General features: G+C 36.8%; 1 protein-coding gene across 1 annotated transcript; it reads right to left on the bottom strand.

Moving 5' to 3' along the window:
• Positions 1–13,663: 13,663 nt before the first annotated feature.
• On the bottom strand, positions 13,664–18,239 carry LOC141665133 (ATP-citrate synthase alpha chain protein 2). The gene is made up of 12 exons (XM_074471119.1): positions 18,021–18,239; positions 17,187–17,363; positions 16,932–17,093; positions 16,750–16,830; positions 16,350–16,401; positions 15,957–16,071; positions 15,786–15,867; positions 15,296–15,391; positions 15,051–15,152; positions 14,852–14,968; positions 14,648–14,764; positions 13,664–13,984 (listed from the first exon to the last, which is right to left on the bottom strand). The coding sequence occupies exons 1-12, from the start codon at positions 18,117–18,119 to the stop codon at positions 13,913–13,915; spliced, it is 1,272 nt and encodes a 423-aa protein (XP_074327220.1). The 5' UTR covers positions 18,120–18,239; the 3' UTR covers positions 13,664–13,912.
• Positions 18,240–22,004: the final 3,765 nt, after the last annotated feature.

Below are 22,004 nucleotides of genomic sequence, written 5' to 3'. Positions count from 1 at the left end.
CTCTTACGTCTCAATCCAATCCATCAGGAATTCATTTGGAAAACCTTGAGTTGGAAAACAATAGGTTTTCTAAAATTCATTTTATCATTACCAAGCCTTTGAAATCATTCGGACTCTTTCAAGTCGAAACTCATTCTTAATTCAGATTTTTAAAGAAACAAAGTTCTGGGAGTGAATCAAAGATACGCAAGGAACAATTCTCAAGAATTCTGTATCAAGGTTAATAAGGTACTAAATTTGAAGGATCAGAAATACTTTAGGGATCATTAGGGCGATCAAGAGAAACAGGGTATCATTAAACAGAGTTAACCAAGATAATTAAAGGTTCAATATGATCATGGCATTATAGGAAACTTGAACAGAAAGGCAGATTATCAACGGGTGAAATCAATAGGATTATCAATAACAGGTTATCAAGAACAAAGGGTACTTCAAATCAATATCAGGGTTTCATAAAGCAAGGGTTTCATACTTTAACAGTTCAATACTCTACATGGTATGAACAACATTTCCTTTATAATCATTTACACAAGTAATCAGAGTTACTTGCCTGAAATTGCTTTCCTGAGGGTTGAACTACCGCCACCTAATATACTTTTCCCTTTCCTAGCCCGAATGCCCTCATGCTCCGAATCTACAATAAAACCAGAAATCTTAATTAGATTTCCAACTCTCGTTCCCGGAATGATCACTCTATACGATAACTCGATTATATTTTTGACTCGAACTATACGAGTATAGCGTATACAAATAAGCACACAGCACATAGCACATAGCACAATTCTTTCTCGTAGTTTTTATATCCTTATATACCTAGCAATCAAAGCGTACTCGCTTGACCTAGGCTATTTCTCAAATCACACTAACACTACTCTTTTACGAGTACTAGACACATTTTCAACCAAACATTTACGTGCATACTATCACTTTTATCAATCGACTTAATTCCCTTTTCTTTTATTCCTTAATTCGAATCAAAACATCAAGCAAAATCAAAGATTTTCACCTATAACACTCAATCTTTCTTTCAATTACCATAATCAAGTTTTGACCATTATTTCTTATGGTCTATTCGACCTTATTGCAAATACCCACCATAAAATCAATCAAATACTCACTTTAATTCAAATAAACACGTATCTCAATTAACAACCTTTAAAGAACCACTCTCCTTTCTTTTAATCATAGAAATCCGAACCATAATTATACATATACAATCAAATTTCTCAAAATTACACCATACAACTTTAATTCTAACATGATTCCACATTTAAACTAGCACCATTTTCTTGATCAACAACCATTCGAACCAAAACATACATACATGCTCACATGCAATTCAATGTTAACTTAGCACAATATCAAACACTTTATCTTTATCACGTAAGCCAACTAAGTTCCTTAACACAATTGATTTTTATCTAAATTACAACATACATCCATTCATTCATCAAATTAATCTATTTTAACTCAATTTCATTCGGCAATAACTCAAATTCACATCCCAAGGACAAATCATTGACATGCACATCTTGATCCTTTTTAAAACTTACATGCAATCACTTTTAGTCCATTTATACTTAGTGTTTACCAAGATTATCCAACAAAAATCAATTTCCTTTCTTATTAACACAAAAATTCGAACCTAAACTTAGCATGCAACAATATTTTCATTCCTTTTTAATCTAATAACAATCCCTCATCATTTTAAACAAGTTAATTCAAATCAAACAACCTTAAAGATTAAAACCATTCGGCCTTTTTCAAAAAAAACAATCATGCAACTTGATATTCTTAATTCTTGAATCACAAATCCACCTATATTTCAACATCAAATCAATGACTCATGCATTTCAATATAATCAACTTGATTTCCTTAAAATAGTAAGGGCCATTCGGCCTTTTAATCAAAACACCACATGCAAACATAAATAAGTGATCTTAAGGTTCTAGAGCTCAGTTTTTAACATCATAGCTCACCACCGGTTCACCGGAGTTCATCACCGGTGGCGGTGGCTTCACGGTGGTGCCCTCATTCGAGGGTGTCCAACCACGAAACCCCCGATTTCTCAAAAGAAATGCATCAACACCACATGCAAACTGATTTCAGCACAATAATCATAGGATACGAACTAATCAAGCAAGCCCTGGGTTCTTGGCTCAAAACCGAACCCAAAAACACACACACACTTCGGCATGCAAGCACCAATACACACATGCACATACTTCTACCTACACATAAGTGTTTATCAAGAAGAATTAGGGATGATTGATAAGTTTGATCAAGGAAAAAGGAGGTATACCGAGAGAAATTGAAGAGAGAGCCGAGAGAGAGTTGTTCGAGTGAGAGAGAGAGAGTGAAAGAAAAAGAGGAGAGAAAAGAGTGAGTGCACGGAAAAGAAAGAAGAAAATGGGGAGGAAGGAGTAATTTATACTCCACCAACACAAGGGCAAAATGGTAATCTAATAACTCCCTTTTTAATTTGCATTTTGTTTCTCTTTTTACTCAAATGTAACAAAATTCAAAATAAAAATATTTCTCTGTCGGAAAGTCGAGAATTATTGAAAATGACAATTTTAACACGTAGGTCTCGAAATTAGCTTTTCATCCATTACTCATAATAAGAATTTGAGCGAGCGGTTGATTTTATATGAATTTCGCAAACTCGCTTTAATAAATACCTTTTCCACATAAAATCAATTTAAAAATGCAAAGACCCACAATTAAATTTACTTATCATTTTTAAAAAGTCTCTAAGACCTCTACGAAGATAACAGAACGAATCCCATGTTTTTATCCATCTCAGATGATTTTATAAAAATGCACGAAGGTTAAATAAACCCTTATGTAAATCACATAATTCCTTTAAAATTCACAGAAATTAACACAGAACATATAATCATGCACACAGTCAAGCAATCACACACATATAGTCACATAACGACTCAGGTCTGATCATAGAATCTATCCCTCTTTAATCTTTATTCTCTTTTTACGCGTACTGGGTCACGTTCAGCCTGACGGCCCGACGCTCAGCGTTTCGAATACGCTTCTCATTACCTTTGCCAATCAACACGTCTCTTAAGACGAAATACTTCATTCATTTACTTCACATATAATTCACATTTTATATTATTTAATTTTCATACTAGGACGGGTTCCGTTCTACCTGACGGCCCGAAACCACAGCTTGACTTTTAAGCTGACTCTTTAAATTGGAACGTTTTTATCCACGCTCATTAACTCTAGTATACAGATAAATAATCACCACTTAATCACATAATCTCATCACATAACACATACTTAACTTTCTTAATTACGACGCAAAATTCTCGGTCGTTACAATCTACCCTCCTTAAAAGGATTCTGTCCCCAGAATCTAATCTAAGCAAATAGATGGGGATACTTTTCTTTCATTTCGCTTTCTAATTCCCAGGTCGATTCCTCGACTAGTGGATTTCTCCACAACACTCTAACTAGATGTACAACTTTATTTCTAAGCGTCCTTTCTTTTCGATCCAAAATTCGCACTGGTTGTTCCACATAGGACAAATCTGGTTGGATTTCTACTGGTTCCAACTCGATCACATGGCTCGCATCATCATTATACTTCTTCAGGAGAGATACATGAAATACATTGTGCAGATGTTGCATTTGCGGCGGTAGCGCTAATTCATACGCCAATTTCCCAACTTGTCGCAATACTTCAAATGGTCCAATGTACCTTGAACTTAGCTTTCCTTTCTTTCCAAATCGAGTTAAACCTTTCCAAGGAGATATCTTCAACAAGACCTTGTCTCCAGTTTTGAATTGCACATCTTTCCGCTCTTGATTCGCGTACTTTGCCTGTCGGTCTTGAGCTGCAATTAGTCTCTTTCGTATCATTTCAACTTTTTCCTTCGTTTGCTGCACTAGCTCGGGGCCAATTAACTTGCGCTCACCAACTTCGTACCAATAAGTAGGGGATCTACACTTTCTTCCATACAACGCTTCATAAGGCGGCATGCCAATACTTGCATGATAACTGTTGTTGTAGGAAAACTCAACTAAGGGCAAATGATCGTCCCGATTTCCTTTGAAATCTATTGCGCAGGTTCGCAACATATCCTCAATTGTCTGAATTGTCCTTTCACTTTGTCCGTCTGTCTGCGGATGATATGCCGTACTCATTTTCAATTTCGTTCCCAAATGATCGTGAAATTATCACCAAAATCTCGAATTAAACCTTGGATCTCTATCAGACACGATAGATACAGGAACTTCGTGACGCATCACGATTTCATCCAGATACATTTTGACCAGCTTCTCTAATAAAAACCTTTCGTTTATCGGCAAGAAATGTGCTGACTTTGTCAGTCGATCAATTACCACCCAAATCGCATCATGATTAGACTTGGTTTTAGGTAATCCTACCACGAAATCCATTGCGATATGTTCCCATTTCCATTCAGGTATGTCCAGTGGCTGAAGCAATCCACTTGGCCTTTGATGTTCCGCTTTAACTCTTTGGCACGTGTAACATTTGCTTATCCATTCTGCAATTTCCCTTTTCATGTTTGGCCACCAAAAATTTCCTTTCAAATCCTGGTACATCTTCGTACTTCCAGGGTGAATTGAAAATCTCGAGTTATGCGCTTCTTGCAAAATCTCGTGCTTTAGTTACACAACATCAGGTATCCAAATACGTGAGTTAACACGGTATATCCCTTTTCCATCCTTTTGAGCTTTAATTTCTTCTCCCGTCAACTTATTCCTTTCACGATTCATCACTTGCTCTTGACAGCATCTAATCTTTTCCAAAATTTCAGGTTGAAACAGCATTGCATAAATGGCTTCACCTCCATATTCTGGAGTCTGCACCACTATTTCCATCTTTCAAAGTCCTTGATTAATTCTTCTGATGACGTTAACATATTCAACTTTTCCTTTCGACTTAAAGCATCGGCTACCACATTTGCTTTTCCAGGATGATAGTTTATCGCACAATCATAATCTTTGATCAATTCCAACCACCTTCTTTGTCGCATATTCAGTTCTTTCTGAGTAAAGATATACTTTAAGCTCTTATGGTCCGTATAAATCTTGCACTTTTCCCCGTACAAATAATGCCTCCAAATCTTAAGGGCAAACACTATTGCTGCCAATTCCAAATCGTGCGTTGGATACTTTTGCTCGTGCGGTTTGAGTTGCCTTGACGCGTATGCTATCACCTTCCCGTGTTGCATTAACACGCATCCAAGTCCTTTATAGGAAGCATCACTGAATATCACAAATTCACCTTTATCATCTGGTAATACCAACACAGGGGCGGTTACCAATCTCTTCTTTAACTCTTGGAAACTTTCCTCACACTTTTCTGTCCAAACAAACTTCTCATTCTTCCTCGTCAATTTTGTCAATGGAACTGCGATCTTTGAGAAATCTTGCACAAATCTTCTATAGTATCCGGCTAATCCCAGAAAACTTCTGACTTCCGTCGGAGTCTTGGTAAAAGTCTTTCCCAATTCATTACAGCTTCTATCTTAGCTGGGTCCACTTTAATTCCTTCTTTATTAACTACATGACCAAGAAATTGCACTTCTTTTAGCCAAAATTCACACTTTGAAAACTTTGCATACAGCTTCTCTTTTCGCAGAATTTCCAAGGAAATCCTCAATTGCTCCTTATGATCTTCCTCCGTTTTGGAATAAATAAGTATATCGTCAATAAACACAATCACGAACTTGTCCAAATACTGCTTGAACACTCTGTTCATAAGATCCATAGATGCAACTGGCGCATTCGTCAAGCCAAATGCCATCACCAAAAACTCATAATGTCCGTATCTTGTTCGGAACGCTGTCTTGGGTATATCTTCCGCTTTGATCTTTAGTTGATGATACCCAGATCTTAAATCAATCTTTGAGAAACACGAAGCTCCTTTCAATTGGTCAAACAAGTCATCGATCCGCGGTAGAGGGTACTTATTCTTGATCGTCAACTTATTCAGTTCACGGTAATCGATACATAATCGCATACTTCCATCCTTCTTCTTTACAAACAACACCGGTGCGCCCCACGGGGATACACTCGGTCGGATTACTCCTTTGTCCAACAATTCTTGCAACTGGGCTGCCAATTCCTTCATTTCAACCAGCGCTATGCGATAGGGAGCTTTCGACACTGGTTCCGTACCAGGAGCCAATTCAATCGTAAACTCGATCTCTCTGTCTGGAGGTAGTCCAGGCAATTCATCAGGAAACACGTCCGGAAAATCTCTTACTACCGGAATATCATCGATCCTTACAGATTCTTTCTCCACATCCACGACATGAGCCAAATAAACTTCGCATCCTTGATGCATTAATCTTCTCGCCTCAATAATCGTTAGAAATTTCTTCTCTTGCCTCTTTCCTTTAAATATCACTTCCTCACCATCCTTGGTTTTTAACTTCACTTTCTTACTTTTACACTCTATTTGCGCCTCATGATTTGACAACCAATCCATTCCTAGAATAACCTCAAATTCTCCTAACTTAAAAGGAATTAAGTCAGCAGAAAAGTGCCGACCTTCTATAGACACATCACAATCGGGACAAATCTTATTAACAACAACTTTCTCTTGATTTGCTACCTCTATAATCAAATTAGGCTCTAGAGGGTACGCAACATAATTTAACTTATCAAGAATGCTTTCAGAAATAAAAGATCTGGTTGCTCCAGAATCCATCAAAACTTTTACTTCTACTGAGTTTATAACAAGCATACCTGCTACCACGTCCACATCTTGCACCGCATCTTTCATTGACATGTTAAAGGTCCTAGCTCTGGGTTGAGCTGATGGTGCTGGGAGAGACGGCGGTCCAGCAATTCTGAGAACATTAGCCTTCTGCACAGGCTCCTTGCAATTTCTAGCCATATGGCCTACCTTGCCACACTTGAAACAAGCCAAATCAGGCTTCCTTATTTCATTTGAACATTCTGAAGAATAATGCCCCTTCTGGTTGCACTTAAAACATGTTATATCCAGCTTATTACACCTCCCCGGGTGTCTCTTTCCATAGTTCCTGCATTCTTGCATCTGGGGCCTGCTATCCTTTCCCGGTTGTCCAGCTTTCTGGAAACGGTTCTTCTGAGCTCCATTCCCGGATCTAAACTTCTGAAACTTTTTGTTCTGACCTCCACCATTCTTTCCAAACTTTCCCCTGAACTTGAAACTTCCTTGCTCTTGCTCAGAGCTTTCAAACTTCCTCTTTCTTTCTTCATTTTCTCTTCGAGCAGCTTCCCGCTCACCTTCCACTATCATTGCCTTCTGAACCAAAGCAGCATAGTTCTTAATCTCCAACATCGCTATTTGACTCCTAATCCACGGCTTAAGTCCCTGCTGGAACCTCTTAGCCTTCTTTGTTTCAGTATTCACGTACTCTGGCACGAACCTTGCCAACTCCAAAAACTTCACCTCATATTCTGCTACCGACATTTCCTCATGTCTAAGATCCAAAAATTTCATCTCCAACTGATCTTGCATATAACTTGGCAAATATTTTTCCAAAAACATCTCAGTAAACTTCTCCCAAGATAAGTCTTTGCCTTCCAACAACGCCTTAGAAGACTCCCACCAGAAACTTGCTTCATCCCTCAAGTAATAACTTGCGTACTGAGCTTTCTTATCGTCCTTAACTTCGGCTAGCTCAAAGGCTTTTTCCATCTCTCTCAACCACGACTGTGCTTTAATCGGATCTGGCAAACCTAAGAACTCTGGAGGGTGAACAGATTGAAAGTGCTTGAAATTTCCAACTTTTGGGGCCACAGGTTGTTGCAAAAGCTGAGCAAGTCTGCTCATCAAAGTGGTTTCTGGGTTTATTTCTGGGTCTTTGGTGGGAATTTCTTCTTCTTGGTGATTTGGTGAGTTGGCCATTTCTTACAAACCTGATTGAGCAATTACTTAGCAATACGATAGCATGGCATATATAACAACAATTTTTATGAAATCTCTTTTGTGGGTTTTAAGTTTTACCCAATTTGCATATGCAATCCTATTACTACATAATTCTCATATCAGTGTTGTTTTATCATGGCACGGAATAGGGTTTTACGATCTTTAGACATGGTTGTACGAAAAACATGGTTGTATTTAAAACATGGCATTGAGAACAGTTTATAAGATAAACAAGGTGCACAAAGGAAAGCAAGATAATAGATTTATTTAAATCAAGGGTTACATAGGAAATATTCTGGATTTTAAGGTTCTGAAACAAGGTACAATAAATAGCAGGGTTAAACAGAGGAAAAACTGGAAAACATCCCCCTATCTACCCCTAACTTCCAACTACTACTACTACTACTACTACACTGGTCTGAGATACAACAAGGTAAATGAAAAAGGGATCCCGGCATCTGACCAAGTATCCCAAAGCCTACCGGCGCTGAAAACAACAACAACAATCTACGGGCTCAACCAACAGTCCCGTCTAATCATCTAGGATCTCTCTCAACACAACCAACATCCAGCGAATGATCTTATGCAGCCTCCGGGCCTCAGCATCAGCATCACTAGTGGATGGTCCCTCATCCAATCTCCTCCTGGCAACCTGCTCCACCAACTGAATCCTAGCTCTCCATTCCTCCACCACCACTGAGGTCCTCTTCCTAGAGTCTCGAATCAACCTATCTACCAAAGCTCCCAACTCAGGAATGCGGGAGTACACAAAGTCTCGGTCGAGGGCTAACTTGCCACCAATACTGACAGGAACAGTCTTAGGCATCTCCGACTCTGGCTCAGGGGCAGGGGTCTCTGAATCAAGCCTCAAGGGTGAAATCTGCATGGGGATCTCACCACTCTCAGAAGGGTCCTCCTCTGGGTCTGAACTAACATATACAGGCTCCTCTGGAGAGGGTGGAATAGGGTCCACAGGGGTACCAGTCAAGCTAATCTTTGAGTCTGAGTCACTACCACTACTAGGATCCTGAGAGAAAATATAAAACAACCAAGAAACAATGTTAGGGTCAAATAAAGCTTCCAGCTAACTCACACCCTAACTCTAGTTTCTGCTTTACCAATCAGACACTTTCCTTAGACTATACCTAATAGTCTAACTCAACTCTACATGAGTCGAACTCTCTCGCGATATAGATATATTCCCAAAATACCCCTTTTTTTAAAAAAACCTAACTTGTCTCAGGGACTAGATCCTATAGCTCTGATACCAACTTGTGACGACCTCAATCTCGGGGTTAGGAAATGAGGACTCACACACCTCTAATCTACTAATTAAATATGCATAAACCCCGATTAACTACTAACAGGATCAACAAGATAAAGTATGAGACAAGATTACAACTACCAATCACCAAATATAACTTACAAACCAAAAAATATTATTAAATAATCAATATCGATTCCGGCTGGGAACCGACAGATAACCCATTGTATCTTTAAATACCTCTTTACTAGGCGCGAGCTCACTCATAACCTGTTCTACCTGCTCTGGCAACTGGAAGCCCTCAACACGGTAGGGACCACCAGGTACGCTCTTACGAGCAGTGCGCCTAAGCCTGGCCATCTTCTTGCTTAACTGCCATGGTTAGATTAAGACAAAACAATGAGTATAAAACTCAGCAAGTAACTAAATAGCAGTTCTACAATAACAATTATCAATATGCTTTGAACAAACTAGGGCATTCTATTTTAGCTAAACTAGGTGGCAGATTTCCGTATATTCATTTTTGTTTTCTTTGAGATAAGGAAAGGTATTCGAAGAATAGTTGGGCTTTCAAGAAACAAGGCTCGAAACAGGATGAAAGCCGACATTCAACACAAATCATTAAAGGATCAAAATAGATCTTTCGGTAGAGGAAAGCAATAGTATTTCAAGATGTAGAATCATTCATATGATCAACAATTTCAGGAATCAGGGTTCTGAGCTTTAAGCTCCACAATAACATAATCAACTCTTTTCAAAACAGTATAAACCATTTTCATTTCCAAAAATCAATTTACTGAATAAAAGTTTCAGTTCCTTTTCTTAAATAATCATTTAGAACCCTTGATTGGATCACTTATCTTTCCATTTCATTATATACGGGTGATCAGCCCGTATCGACCTCCATTCCGGTCTTTAAGGTACCATTCGGCATAATTTCAGCCTTAAATTGGACTAGTCCCACTAGCCTCTTACCATGACCGGACTAGTCCCACTAGCCTCTTACGTCTCAATCCAATCCATCAGGAATTCATTTGGAAAACCTTGAGTTGGAAAACAATAGGTTTTCTAAAATTCATTTTATCATTACCAAGCCTTTGAAATCATTCGGACTCTTTCAAGTCGAAACTCATTCTTAATTCAGATTTTTAAAGAAACAAAGTTCTGGGAGTGAATCAAAGATACGCAAGGAACAATTCTCAAGAATTCTGTATCAAGGTTAATAAGGTACTAAATTTGAAGGATCAGAAATAACTTAGGGATCATTAGGGCGATCAAGAGAAACAGGGTATCATTAAACAGAGTTAACCAAGATAATTAAAGGTTCAATATGATCATGGCATTATAGGAAACTTGAACAGAAAGGCAGATTATCAACGGGTGAAATCAATAGGATTATCAATAACAGGTTATCAAGAACAAAGGGTACTTCAAATCAATATCAGGGTTTCATAAAGCAAGGGTTTCATACTTTAACAGTTCAATACTCTACATGGTATGAACAACATTTCCTTTATAATCATTTACACAAGTAATCAGAGTTACTTGCCTGAAATTGCTTTCCTGAGGGTTGAACTACCGCCACCTAATATACTTTTCCCTTTCCTAGCCCGAATGCCCTCACGCTCCGAATCTACAATAAAACCAGAAATCTTAATTAGATTTCCAACTCTCGTTCCCGGAACGATCACTCTATACGATAACTCGATTATATTTTTGACTCGAACTATACGAGTATAGCTTATACAAATAAGCACACAGCACATAGCACATAGCACAATTCTTTCTCGTAGTTTTTATATCCTTATATACCTAGCAATCAAAGCGTACTCGCTTGACCTAGGCTATTTCTCAAATCACACTAACACTACTCTTTTACGAGTACTAGACACATTTTCAACCAAACATTTACGTGCATACTATCACTTTTATCAATCGACTTAATTCCCTTTTCTTTTATTCCTTAATTCGAATCAAAACATCAAGCAAAATCAAAGATTTTCACCTATAACACTCAATCATTCTTTCAATTACCATAATCAAGTTTTGACCTTTATTTCTTATGGTCTATTCGACCTTATTGCAAATACCCACCATAAAATCAATCAAATACTCACTTTAATTCACATAAACACGTATCTCAATTAACAACCTTTAAAGAACCACTCTCCTTTCTTTTAATCATAGAAATCCGAACCATAATTATACATATACAATCAAAATTCTCAAAATTACACCATACAACTTTAGTTCTAACATGATACCACATTTAAACTAGCATCATTTTCTTGATCAACAAACATTCGAACCAAAACATACATACATGCTCACATGCAATTCAATGTTAACTTAGCACAATATCAAACACTTTATCTTTATCACGTAAGCCAACTAAGTTCCTTAACACAATTGATTTTTATCTAAATTACAACATACATCCATTCATTCATCAAATTAATTTATTTTAACTCAATTTCATTCGGCAATAACTCAAATTCACATCCCAAGGACAAATCATTGACATGCACATCTTGATCCTTTTTAAAACTAACATGCAATCACTTTTAGTCCATTTATACTTAGTGTTTACCAAGATTATCCAACAAAAATCAATTTCCTTTCTTATTAACACAAAAATTCGAACCTAAACTTAGCATGCAACAATATTTTCATTCCTTTTTAATCTAATAACAATCCCTCATCATTTTAAACAAGTTAATTCAAATCAAACAACCTTAAAGATTAAAACCATTCGACCTTTTTCAAAAAAAACAATCATGCAACTTGATATTCTTAATTCTTGAATCACAAATCCACCTATATTTCAACATCAAATCAATGACTCATGCATTTCAATATAATCAACTTGATTTCCTTAAAATAGTAAGGGCCATTCGGCCTTTTAATCAAAACACCACATGCAAACATAAATAAGTGATCTTAAGGTTCTAGAGCTCAGTTTTTAACATCATAGCTCACCACCGGTTCACCGGAGTTCATCACCGGTGGCGGTGGCTTCACGGTGGTGCCCTCATTCGAGGGTGTCCAACCACGAAACCCCCGATTTCTCAAAAGAAATGCATCAACACCACATGGAAACTGATTTCAGCACGATAATCATAGGATACGAACTAATCAAGCAAGCCCTGGGTTCTTGGCTCAAAACCGAACCCAAAAACACACACACTTCGGCATGCAAGCACCAATACACACATGCACATACTTCTACCTACACATAAGTGTTTATCAAGAAGAATTAGGGATGATTGATAAGTTTGATCAAGGAAAAAGGAGGTATACCGAGAGAAATTGAAGAGAGAGCCGAGAGAGAGTTGTTCGAGTGAGAGAGAGAGAGAGTGAAAGAAAAAGAGGAGAGAAAAGAGTGAGTGCACGGAAAAGAAAGAAGAAAATGGGGAGGAAGGAGTAATTTATACTCCACCAACACTAGGGCAAAATGGTAATCTAATAACTCCCTTTTTAATTTGTATTTTGTTTCTCTTTTTACTCAAATGTAACAAAATTCAAAATAAAAATATTTCTCTCTCGGAAAGTCGAGAATTATTGAAAATGACAATTTTAACACGTAGGTCTCGAAATTAGCTTTTCATCCATTACTCATAATAAGAATTTGAGCGAGCGGTTGATTTTATATGAATTTCGCAAACTCGCTTTAATAAATACCTTTTCCACATAAAATCAATTTAAAAATGCAAATACCCACAATTAAATTCACTTATCATTTTTAAAAAGTCTCTAAGACCTCTACGAAGATAACAGAACGAATCCCATGTTTTTATCCATCTCAGATGATTTTATAAAAATGCACGAAGGTTAAATAAACCCTTATGTAAATCACATAATTCCTTTAAAATTCACAGAAATTAACACAGAACATATAATCATGCACACAGTCAAGCAATCACACACATATAGTCACATAACGACTCAGGTCTGATCATAGAATCTATCCCTCTTTAATCTTTATTCTCTTTTTACGCATACCGGGTCACGTTCAGCCTGACGGCCCGACGCTCAGCGTTTCGAATACGCTTCTCATTACCTTTGCCAATCAACACATCTCTTAAGACGAAATACTTCATTCATTTACTTCAAATATAATTCACATTTTATATTATTTAATTTTCATACTAGGACGGGTTCCGTTCTACCTGACGGCCCGAAACCACAGCTTGACTTTTAAGCTGACTCTTTAAATTGGAACGTTTTTATCCACGCTTCTTAACTCTAGTTTACAGATAAATAATCACCACTTAATCACATAATCTCATCACATAACACATACTTTACTTTCTTAATTACGACGCAAAATTCTCGGTCGTTACATTTAGCTTCTAATTCTCTCAACACTGCGTATTAACATCGAGTGGACCCTCTATTGTCGTAACATTTTCGGTACCAAAGATGGCTACAACACAAAAGGAATCATAAAATAGAATTAATACACACAAAATAGCAAAGATAAATAAAATGAAATCTGGTAATTTCGAGAATGATAAGCATTAGTTTGAACAAGGTGCGCCCTAGTATATGGCTGAAAAATGGTTCAACAAAATTAGCAAACCGCAGCTTTTATCATGAATTCAGAATAATCAAAGCAAAGGCCAAAGACATTTTTCTATGAAAATAATGTGCTAGCTTGTGCTTATGACTGATGTGAAAGGCCACAATCAATTTTCCCTTCTTGATGAAGCATGAATCAAATGTATGACTAGGCTGCTGCCATGACGCATTCAATTGCTTGCTTGCAAATTCCAGTCATTGTAGCTTCGGGGCCATAAACCTACAAACAGCATTTTCTACGTCAACACTTTGAACAAAGAGTAAGTGAAGAGTTATGAAGAATTCAGAAATGGACATTATGACTTTAGAACTGACATCAAGTACCATGTCTATAGAAACCTACTAAAGCTTATACATGCTGCAAACTGATATTCACACTAGTAAAGTATAATGTGACTCAAGATCATGTCAACTTCGACAATATGGTGCGTCCCACAATGATCATCTGTACTTTGTCTATCAGATATTAAGTGATTTTAAGTACAAATGGAAGCTAGTCCAACAATCACCACAGATAGTTAGATTCCTTGTTAGCCAGTTAGAGCAACTCCGATGGTCGGCATCCTTCAAGGGGTGTCAATTTTAACAAATCATGTAAAATATTTAATATTATTTTCCTCTTCTATACACATCATTTCTAGCACCCTTATTTAGTTTATACCCCCACAGATTAGTAACACCCCATGCCACCTCACTTGGCACACCATTGGCATCCCAACAACTTCAATAGGGTGCTAACAAGGGTGCCATGCCATGTCATACCACGTGGCATTGGCACCCCTTGTTGGAGTTGCTCTTAGGTATGCAACAGAAATATCAAAGCTGCACCAAATAAAGTAGCTTCTTACTCCAAACAAAATGATATCAATTCAGGAAGTCATACCTCAAGGGGAATCTCCAGTTCCTCACCGAGAGCACGCATCTTTGCCAAACCAGTCTGGTAATTGGGGCCACCTCTTCTGACATAGATATGCATCCTTGATGCTTTAAGTTTAGACTCCTATCGAAGAACATACAGAGTTAAGTTAATGAAGGATATGAATAAAGTATTTCATTAAGTTATAAAAATGTAGTTATGAAACCACACCTTTTCCCTCAGGGCTCGGATGATCCCATTGAAGGTGGCAGCAACATCGGTAAAATTAGCAATTCCTCCTCCAATAAGAAGAGCTCTTTTACGACCATCAGGATCCGCAGTGGCACACTGCAAGTTTTGAGTGTAGCCTATAAGACACCATAAGAAATATACAATCCTTTGGTGCATGGAGAAAAGTATATGTTCCTACATCAATCACAACTCTGGCATATTGCAACACCTCTTCCTCATTAGGAGCTCCACTGTACTCAGCATAGTTGCCAAGTTCTGTTGCATAACCTAAATCTCCAACCTAAACCGAATTCAAAAAATATTGTTAACGACTACAATTGAGCTATGCACATGAATTTCCTCAAAAGCACATAGGTCATTTCTCCTTTGAAATAGAGTATAGATAAACAGATATGTCCAGATGTAACATGTGTTCAAACTTACAGTATCGGCATATATTACACTTGCACCACCACCAGCCACCATCGTCCATATCCGTCCTTTTGGATTTAAAACAGTAAATTTCAGAGATGCGCTAGTCTGCAGTATTTAAAAAAATATAATCAGATAAGGTTTCTTCTTTGTGTAGCAAGATATGTTGTATGAACTATGGGCCTATATTAGAACTGCATGGATTTTCAATCAGAGGACAGCCGACAGCCTGAATATAGATTGAATTGCAGCAAAGAGGGATATAATTATCACTTCAATGCAATGGGAGAGTGGGTTCGAATGGTTCTTTGACCAAGAAATCCTATCTAATCTAAATCTGGATTGAATCTAATCCTGATTTATGATAATATTCTGTCCTTGGAAACAGAATTTCAAATCAAGGCATACGTAGAAAGTGATGCTTAAAACCGCGATAGACAACAATTATAGCCGGAATTTCAGTTGTGAAATCCACAAGATAATCTATAACTAGTCCACTTACTTTCTCATCTAATGACAGAATGAAGCTCTCGGTTGGGCTGAGGACTCTCCCAAAAGGCAGAGGAAATTCGATCTTACCCCACCTGAATGTACATAATAGAGTATTAGTTGAGCATACTTGATTAAAAGTGTTCAGATATCACTTCTAGCAGTTAATTAGGAGAAAACATACTTCTTAAAGTTCTTAAAGGTAGCTGTATCATCCAGCTCTCCACGCATATCCAAAGGAAATGGCTCCCCATTTACGAGTGTAAATGGATTCATCTCAAGGAAGGTGAAATCTAGATCTGTGGACATTCACATTAACTAATATTAACTTAAAAATATAAGATAATTTGGATGTCATATTAATAAGTTAGTCAAATGAGAAACAACAAATTACCAATAAGTACATAAAAACAACAATTGTATAAAATAATCCTTTATTACTTCTAGAGTTTCTTTATACTACTAGAAAATCGATATAAATAAATCAATTATTCAGCTAGAAAATTACAGAAGTATACAAATTACTAAGGTCTCCTGATGTATCAAAAACAGATTTAAGCTAGCAACTGCTCCATACCTGTAAATACAGAAAAGACGGCCAATATGAAATCACCGATTTTGGATCGAACCTGCATTGCAAATCTAGTTTTTTAATACATAAGATAAAAGGTAATAAGTTAGTAAGAAAAGATCACTAGTGAAGAGAGAGATAGATGTGTACTCACATACACATATAAACACCAATACTTTGAACTTAACTGATTTATAAAATCTAGAAGCACTAGCTTCCTTCTGAATGTAGGACTTTAAGCACTGTTTTTTAAGTTCATTCATAACACTTGATAGCATAAATTTCAGAAAGAAATCAACTAGGTACAACTCTGATTGAAATCAGGACACGGCTATTAATCCTTCAGGCGAATCTCAAAACAACCAAAAATCCCAAACAATATGCATCGAAAATTATCCGGACCTACCTCCAAAGGAAGTGTAGCAATCAATGGAGCACAAGCCTCCTGACTCATGGGTTTTTCGGTTGGAAGGAATATTGTCTTGACCTGTATCGATAAGAAAAGAAATACTACACTCACTCTTGAACATAAAATAATCAAACAGGGAGGAATTTAATTGATTCAGCTAGAGAATTGGGTAACCGGACCTTGTCCCAGTTCTCCTCGATGTCAATGCCACCACATTCTGAAAAGCTAATAGTACAACCAAGCCGTTCCGATACAATGTTAAGATAATATTCTTGGTCATGCGGAACAAACGGCTCGACGATAAATGTTGTTATTGGTGCCTTGCAACCACCCATCTCAACCTATGGATAAGTCAGGTTTTACATGAATAGACTAATGAACAAGAATAGATTTAAAGCTGTGAATATCTTAAAACACGTTAAATTGATAATTACCTCTACACCGAGACGGCCTTTCACAAATTCAGCAACTTGAGCTAAATCTAAATTAAGAGCAACCAAGCCACTCTTTCCACGCTTCCCAAACAACATATCAGGTTTCACAACCAACTTTGAGGATGAAAGCCATGGCTCTTTGTTCGTTAACTCAGTGAAGTCTGTAGATTCAGTGACCTGTCAAGATATAAAATATCAGTTTCCCAGTTGAAAATATAACTAAGTATGGTATCCAATAATATTCAAGATACCAAAAGCATTTCGAATTCCAAAGAAGCTTCATTAAACTTCTTTACCTTTTTGCTCTTCCCCAATTCTTTTAAAATGACACCTCACTGGGTATACAGAATAAAACAGCAATTCTAGAGTAGGAAATTCAACAAAAAGGTATTTCCGATATTTCGTTCTTCATATTGTAATTGTAGTAATGGTACTTTATTTACAACAAAGGACTTGAAGTTGGTAAATAACATGACTGCACCAAGGAAAATTTGTTCGTTAAGCACTTCAAATTTGAAAATCAATTACATACTACTTTGCATCTTTATATCAAGTGAATACAGAAAAGACAATTAATTCGTCATAGAATAGATTGTATAAAATGATTGAACCTGATCTATCAATTATCAAAGTCATTGGAGAAAATTTAAAGCCCTCACCATCACAATCTAACAAAACAAACACCAACCCAACTCATGATTTTCACATTTCAACCAACCCAGAATCACAAAACACTAACTTTAGGTATCATAATCAAGAATTCAATACAAAAAACCAAAAGGGTCACTACAAAACTGACCAAAAATGATTTTGACGTAAAGGGTAGTTTAGTACCTGAGCAGAGCAGATCTGAAGATCAATACCAGCAAGTCTTTTCAAGTGTTGTTTAATAAGCCTCTTAGAATCATACTCCCTGATCTTCTTTCTAGCCATATTTTTGTATGTATAATATATATGATCTTTGTATATATATAGGACAGATAGTTGAGTGTGGAGTAGTTTAGAATTCAAGATAGGCAGGTGGTACCAAACTTAAAAACATGAAAATTTGACGAGGACTTGGGTAATCAAACACAGGAAAATTAGATCACCAAAGTTCTATTTATATTATTTATTTATTTATTTATTTATTTATTATGAGTACGAGTTTAAAAAGGTTATTTTGGTATTATAATTAAATTATTCACTAATCGTTTAACACGTAGAATTTAAAAATTCAAAATACCTTGGTCTTCATCAGCATTTGTGAGCTGTCACAGTTTGTTTTGTAGTTATAGTCAGTTCTCTTGAAAATATAGTCTTTAAGACTTTCTGTTTACCACTTTTCCGTCTCTCCACCTTTTCCAGATTGGCTAGTGATTTTGAAGTACCACTAGATCCAATTAGATCTCCACCTTTCTTCCCTAGTGACTTTCTTCCTCCTTTACTCTCTGGAGCATCATCTTTGTCATCAGCAGCTTTCAGCTGGAGCTGCTTGCATTTATATTTTGATATTATCTCCCCCATTTTGGCATCATCACCAAGTACAAAGGAAACAATCAACTCCATTGATTGATGGACCTCATCCAATTGCCCAGACATTTTTTAGTGAGTTGCTTCCAACTTAGCCTTATTGGCTTCAAGTTTGTCTTGTCTGGCAAGGATAGACTTCAACTATTTTTGCATCTCAATTTCAGATTTGAAATTGACTTCATGAAATGTATCCTTGAGGGTTTTAATCTGTTTGTTAGCCTTGACGTGAGTAGAATGTATGGATTTTATAAAAGCAGAAGCCTTGAGATTGGTGAGCATATCAAGATTTGTGATCTGCTTCTCAGCTGTCTCCAAATATTGAGAAGCATGATTGACAGTGATAGGATAATTAGGATCCTTCCATTTAGAGACCCATTCATCATCCAAGTACTTCTTTGTATTTATTTTATCCATCTCAACAATCATCATTTTCTTTTCTCTTTCTGACATGCCTTCAGGAGAAATGATTTCATCTAGATCTTCATCAAGTTCTAGATCAACATGGATCTTGGATACATTAATATCATCTCCATCATTAGACTCACTATCATGAACAGATTCATCATTAGCAACTAGTTCCTTGACTATCTTTGCCACTTTATCTTCAGCATCAGACTTTAGATCGGAGTCAGGAATTGGAGCAATATGTGATCCAGCTGCTTCAGAAACTGCCATATCATCAGTATTTAACTCTGCATCTTTAAGAATTATGGCTATATAAACTTGAGCATCAACATTTAACTCCAGAACTTCAGTGCCAGTAGAGTGTTGTGGTGATTCAGGAATTATGGCTTCATCATGAGTGGACTGTTCTACAATTTGATGAACAGCAAGAATAGTGAGTGCAATAGTAGCTGGAATAGAAATTTGAGTGGACTACAAAAAAGTATCAATACTTAGACATGCAGGGAAATTATCAGCACTAGGTGCATCAGGGTTTGACTGAGGGTCTACAGGCTGTGGATCATCAATTGTTTTTTAGGACTCTAAGCACCTGCGAAAGGAATCAAGGAACCACTTAATCTCTATATTCTTTTAAAGTAGTTTCTCTACTTCTCACTCCACTCATCTCATGACTTTTAATAGTCAGAGTTTCCTCACAAGAATTTGCTAAATTCTGACTCTTATCTACCTCTCCTTTTTCCAAGGTAAGAATCATGCCTCTCTTTAGTTCTGTTTTTCTCTAAATCTTTTCTCTCGGTCTCACAAGAACGGCTTAGAAAATTTTGACCTACAGAAATAGAGGTGGTTGAGAAGAGATGTTTGTGTTCATATGACAAGGGTGCCCTTTTGTGAAGGACTAGACATGATCATACCATCAGGATTTATTGAACTAGTAAAAGCTGACAAAACAGTATCAGTATTTAAATTAAATATTGATAAAGAAAAGTCACTGTTTATACCTTGTGTGATTGGAATATCAGCTTCTGAGAAAGTTAAGGCATCCAAGGGTGTAATTGAAAGAACTTTAGTTGAATTTGGTGTTGGATGAATCCTTCCTTCCGTGTCCAGTGCCAAGATGACTGCAACAGGAGTCAAGCATGCACTACCACATTGAGGTAGTTGTTCTTGTGTGGCTGAAAATGAAGGAGCTGCTAGATTACTTTGAAATCTAGGTTCTTGTGTACTCCTCTCATTAGATCAGAGTCTGACTCATGTGTTGGGCCAAGTTTTAAATCAACTGTCTTCTTAATAGTACGAGACTCAAAAGTCTTGCAGAAAGCTTTGATCTTGGATACCTCATCTGTGATTTTAGCAGTGGCTGCATCATGCCATTCTTGGATTGATTTGGTAGTAAGAGGTGTTATTTCTTCAAAGTCTGCTACACCACTTTGAGGTGTAGGTTCTTGTGGGATTGGATCAGTTGTTGTAGTAGCTAATGCATCCCTTTGAGATGCAAGTTCTTGTGTGCTTGATCCATGAAACTTGCCTTATTTCTACAATCTCTTGGTTATGTTCTCAACTTGCTCATGAGTAACTTCCCTTAATCTTCTTTTTAGCTTCACTGAAGAATCGGTAATTGTGACAGGCGCATCAGTATGTGTGTCATCCTTAGGACTCCTTGGCTTTTGTGGTGAAGTGAATGCATCATGTCCCTCCTCAGCTATTTCTTGTTTTTGCATCCTTAGTATTTATGCTAAGATTCTTAATATCAGAGTTTACACACGAAGAAACAACTTTTGATTTATTTAAAGAGGGCTTTAGTTCATAATAATCATAATACAAACTGTGTACTCTTTACATGTGTAAATTGAATGCTAAACACTACCACAATAAAAACAAGGATTTTATGGTTTATATATAATTGTTCTATTCTTAAACTCTGATTTAGAAGGAACAGTGTTTATTCCTTTATTCTTCCTGCAGAAAATAAAAAGATGATTAGTACTTCTATAGTTTAAGCATGCCTTTCTAGGTGCATTAGGAATGGTCTTACATTTGTTATCCTTTGTAATATATAATAGATGATGTCAAAGATTAGTGGAGCTAACAATGTCATTAACATCTATGATCTAAGTAGAAGATTAATGTCCAGTTATTTCCAGTAATTAGTTAAGTTTGGGGTCAACCCTAAGTAAGTTGTATTGTTATCAAAATTTGTATTTTGTACTTGTAACACTTAAAGTCTGTAAAAATACAAAGGAGCAGATTAGAGTCTTTTTTCTAAAACAGTATCAAGCCTAAGGATTCTATCTGGAAGAAGATCATGCCTCAGAAGAATTTTGAAGAAGCTTGGAGTTGAATAAATCTCTTTGGAGACGAATGTTATAAGTCAAGATCTCTACAAGTCACAGATTTAATGTTATAGAGAAGTCATTCGAGAACTCCAGAATGGCTTATCGAGAAGTCATTCAAACTCCAGAGAGTACCGACGAATGAGCAATATCTACTCGGTGGATGAGCAACTTTTACTCGATGGATGAGCAGTGTCTACTCAATGGATCAGCAATATCTACTCGATAGATGAGCAACATCTACTCGATGGATAAGAAATGTCTACTCGACGGATAAGCCATCACTAATCGACGGATAAGCAATATCCACCGGGAGTAGAGAAGTCAGGAAAGCTACTCGAGAACTCAAGAAGATATTGACAACTCATTCCTTCACTAAAGAACTCAGAGTTATCGATAAGTCTATATTCATTCGAGAACTCAGAGATATCTACAAGTCAAAGTGAAGATATAAAGACTAGAGATCTCGACAAGCTGAAGACCTCTACAAGCCAAACTCATTATGGAGTGCTAGAGATCTCGATAATCCTATGTACTTATCGAGATGTCAAGTGTTCTATTAATTCAAACT

Source organism: Apium graveolens, chromosome 1 (assembly GCF_009905375.1).
Source record: "Apium graveolens cultivar Ventura chromosome 1, ASM990537v1, whole genome shotgun sequence".
In the NCBI taxonomy this organism is placed as follows: domain Eukaryota; kingdom Viridiplantae; phylum Streptophyta; class Magnoliopsida; order Apiales; family Apiaceae; genus Apium; species Apium graveolens.
The sequence above is the reverse complement of the archived record's forward strand: the minus strand, read 5'-3'. Positions and strand labels throughout refer to the sequence as shown.

Bases quoted from the DNA above. Each gene is read 5' to 3' on its own strand.
- LOC141665133 (XM_074471119.1), bottom strand. From the start codon at position 18,119: ATGGCTAGAAAGAAGATCAGGGAGTATGATTCTAAGAGGCTTATTAAA. The intron at 15,392-15,785 runs GTAAGTGGACTA...TAAATACTGCAG, and splicing joins TTCTGTCATTAGATGAGAAA to ACTAGCGCATCTCTGAAATT. The intron at 13,985-14,647 runs GTATGACTTCCT...TGCTGTTTGTAG, and splicing joins AACTGGAGATTCCCCTTGAG to GTTTATGGCCCCGAAGCTAC.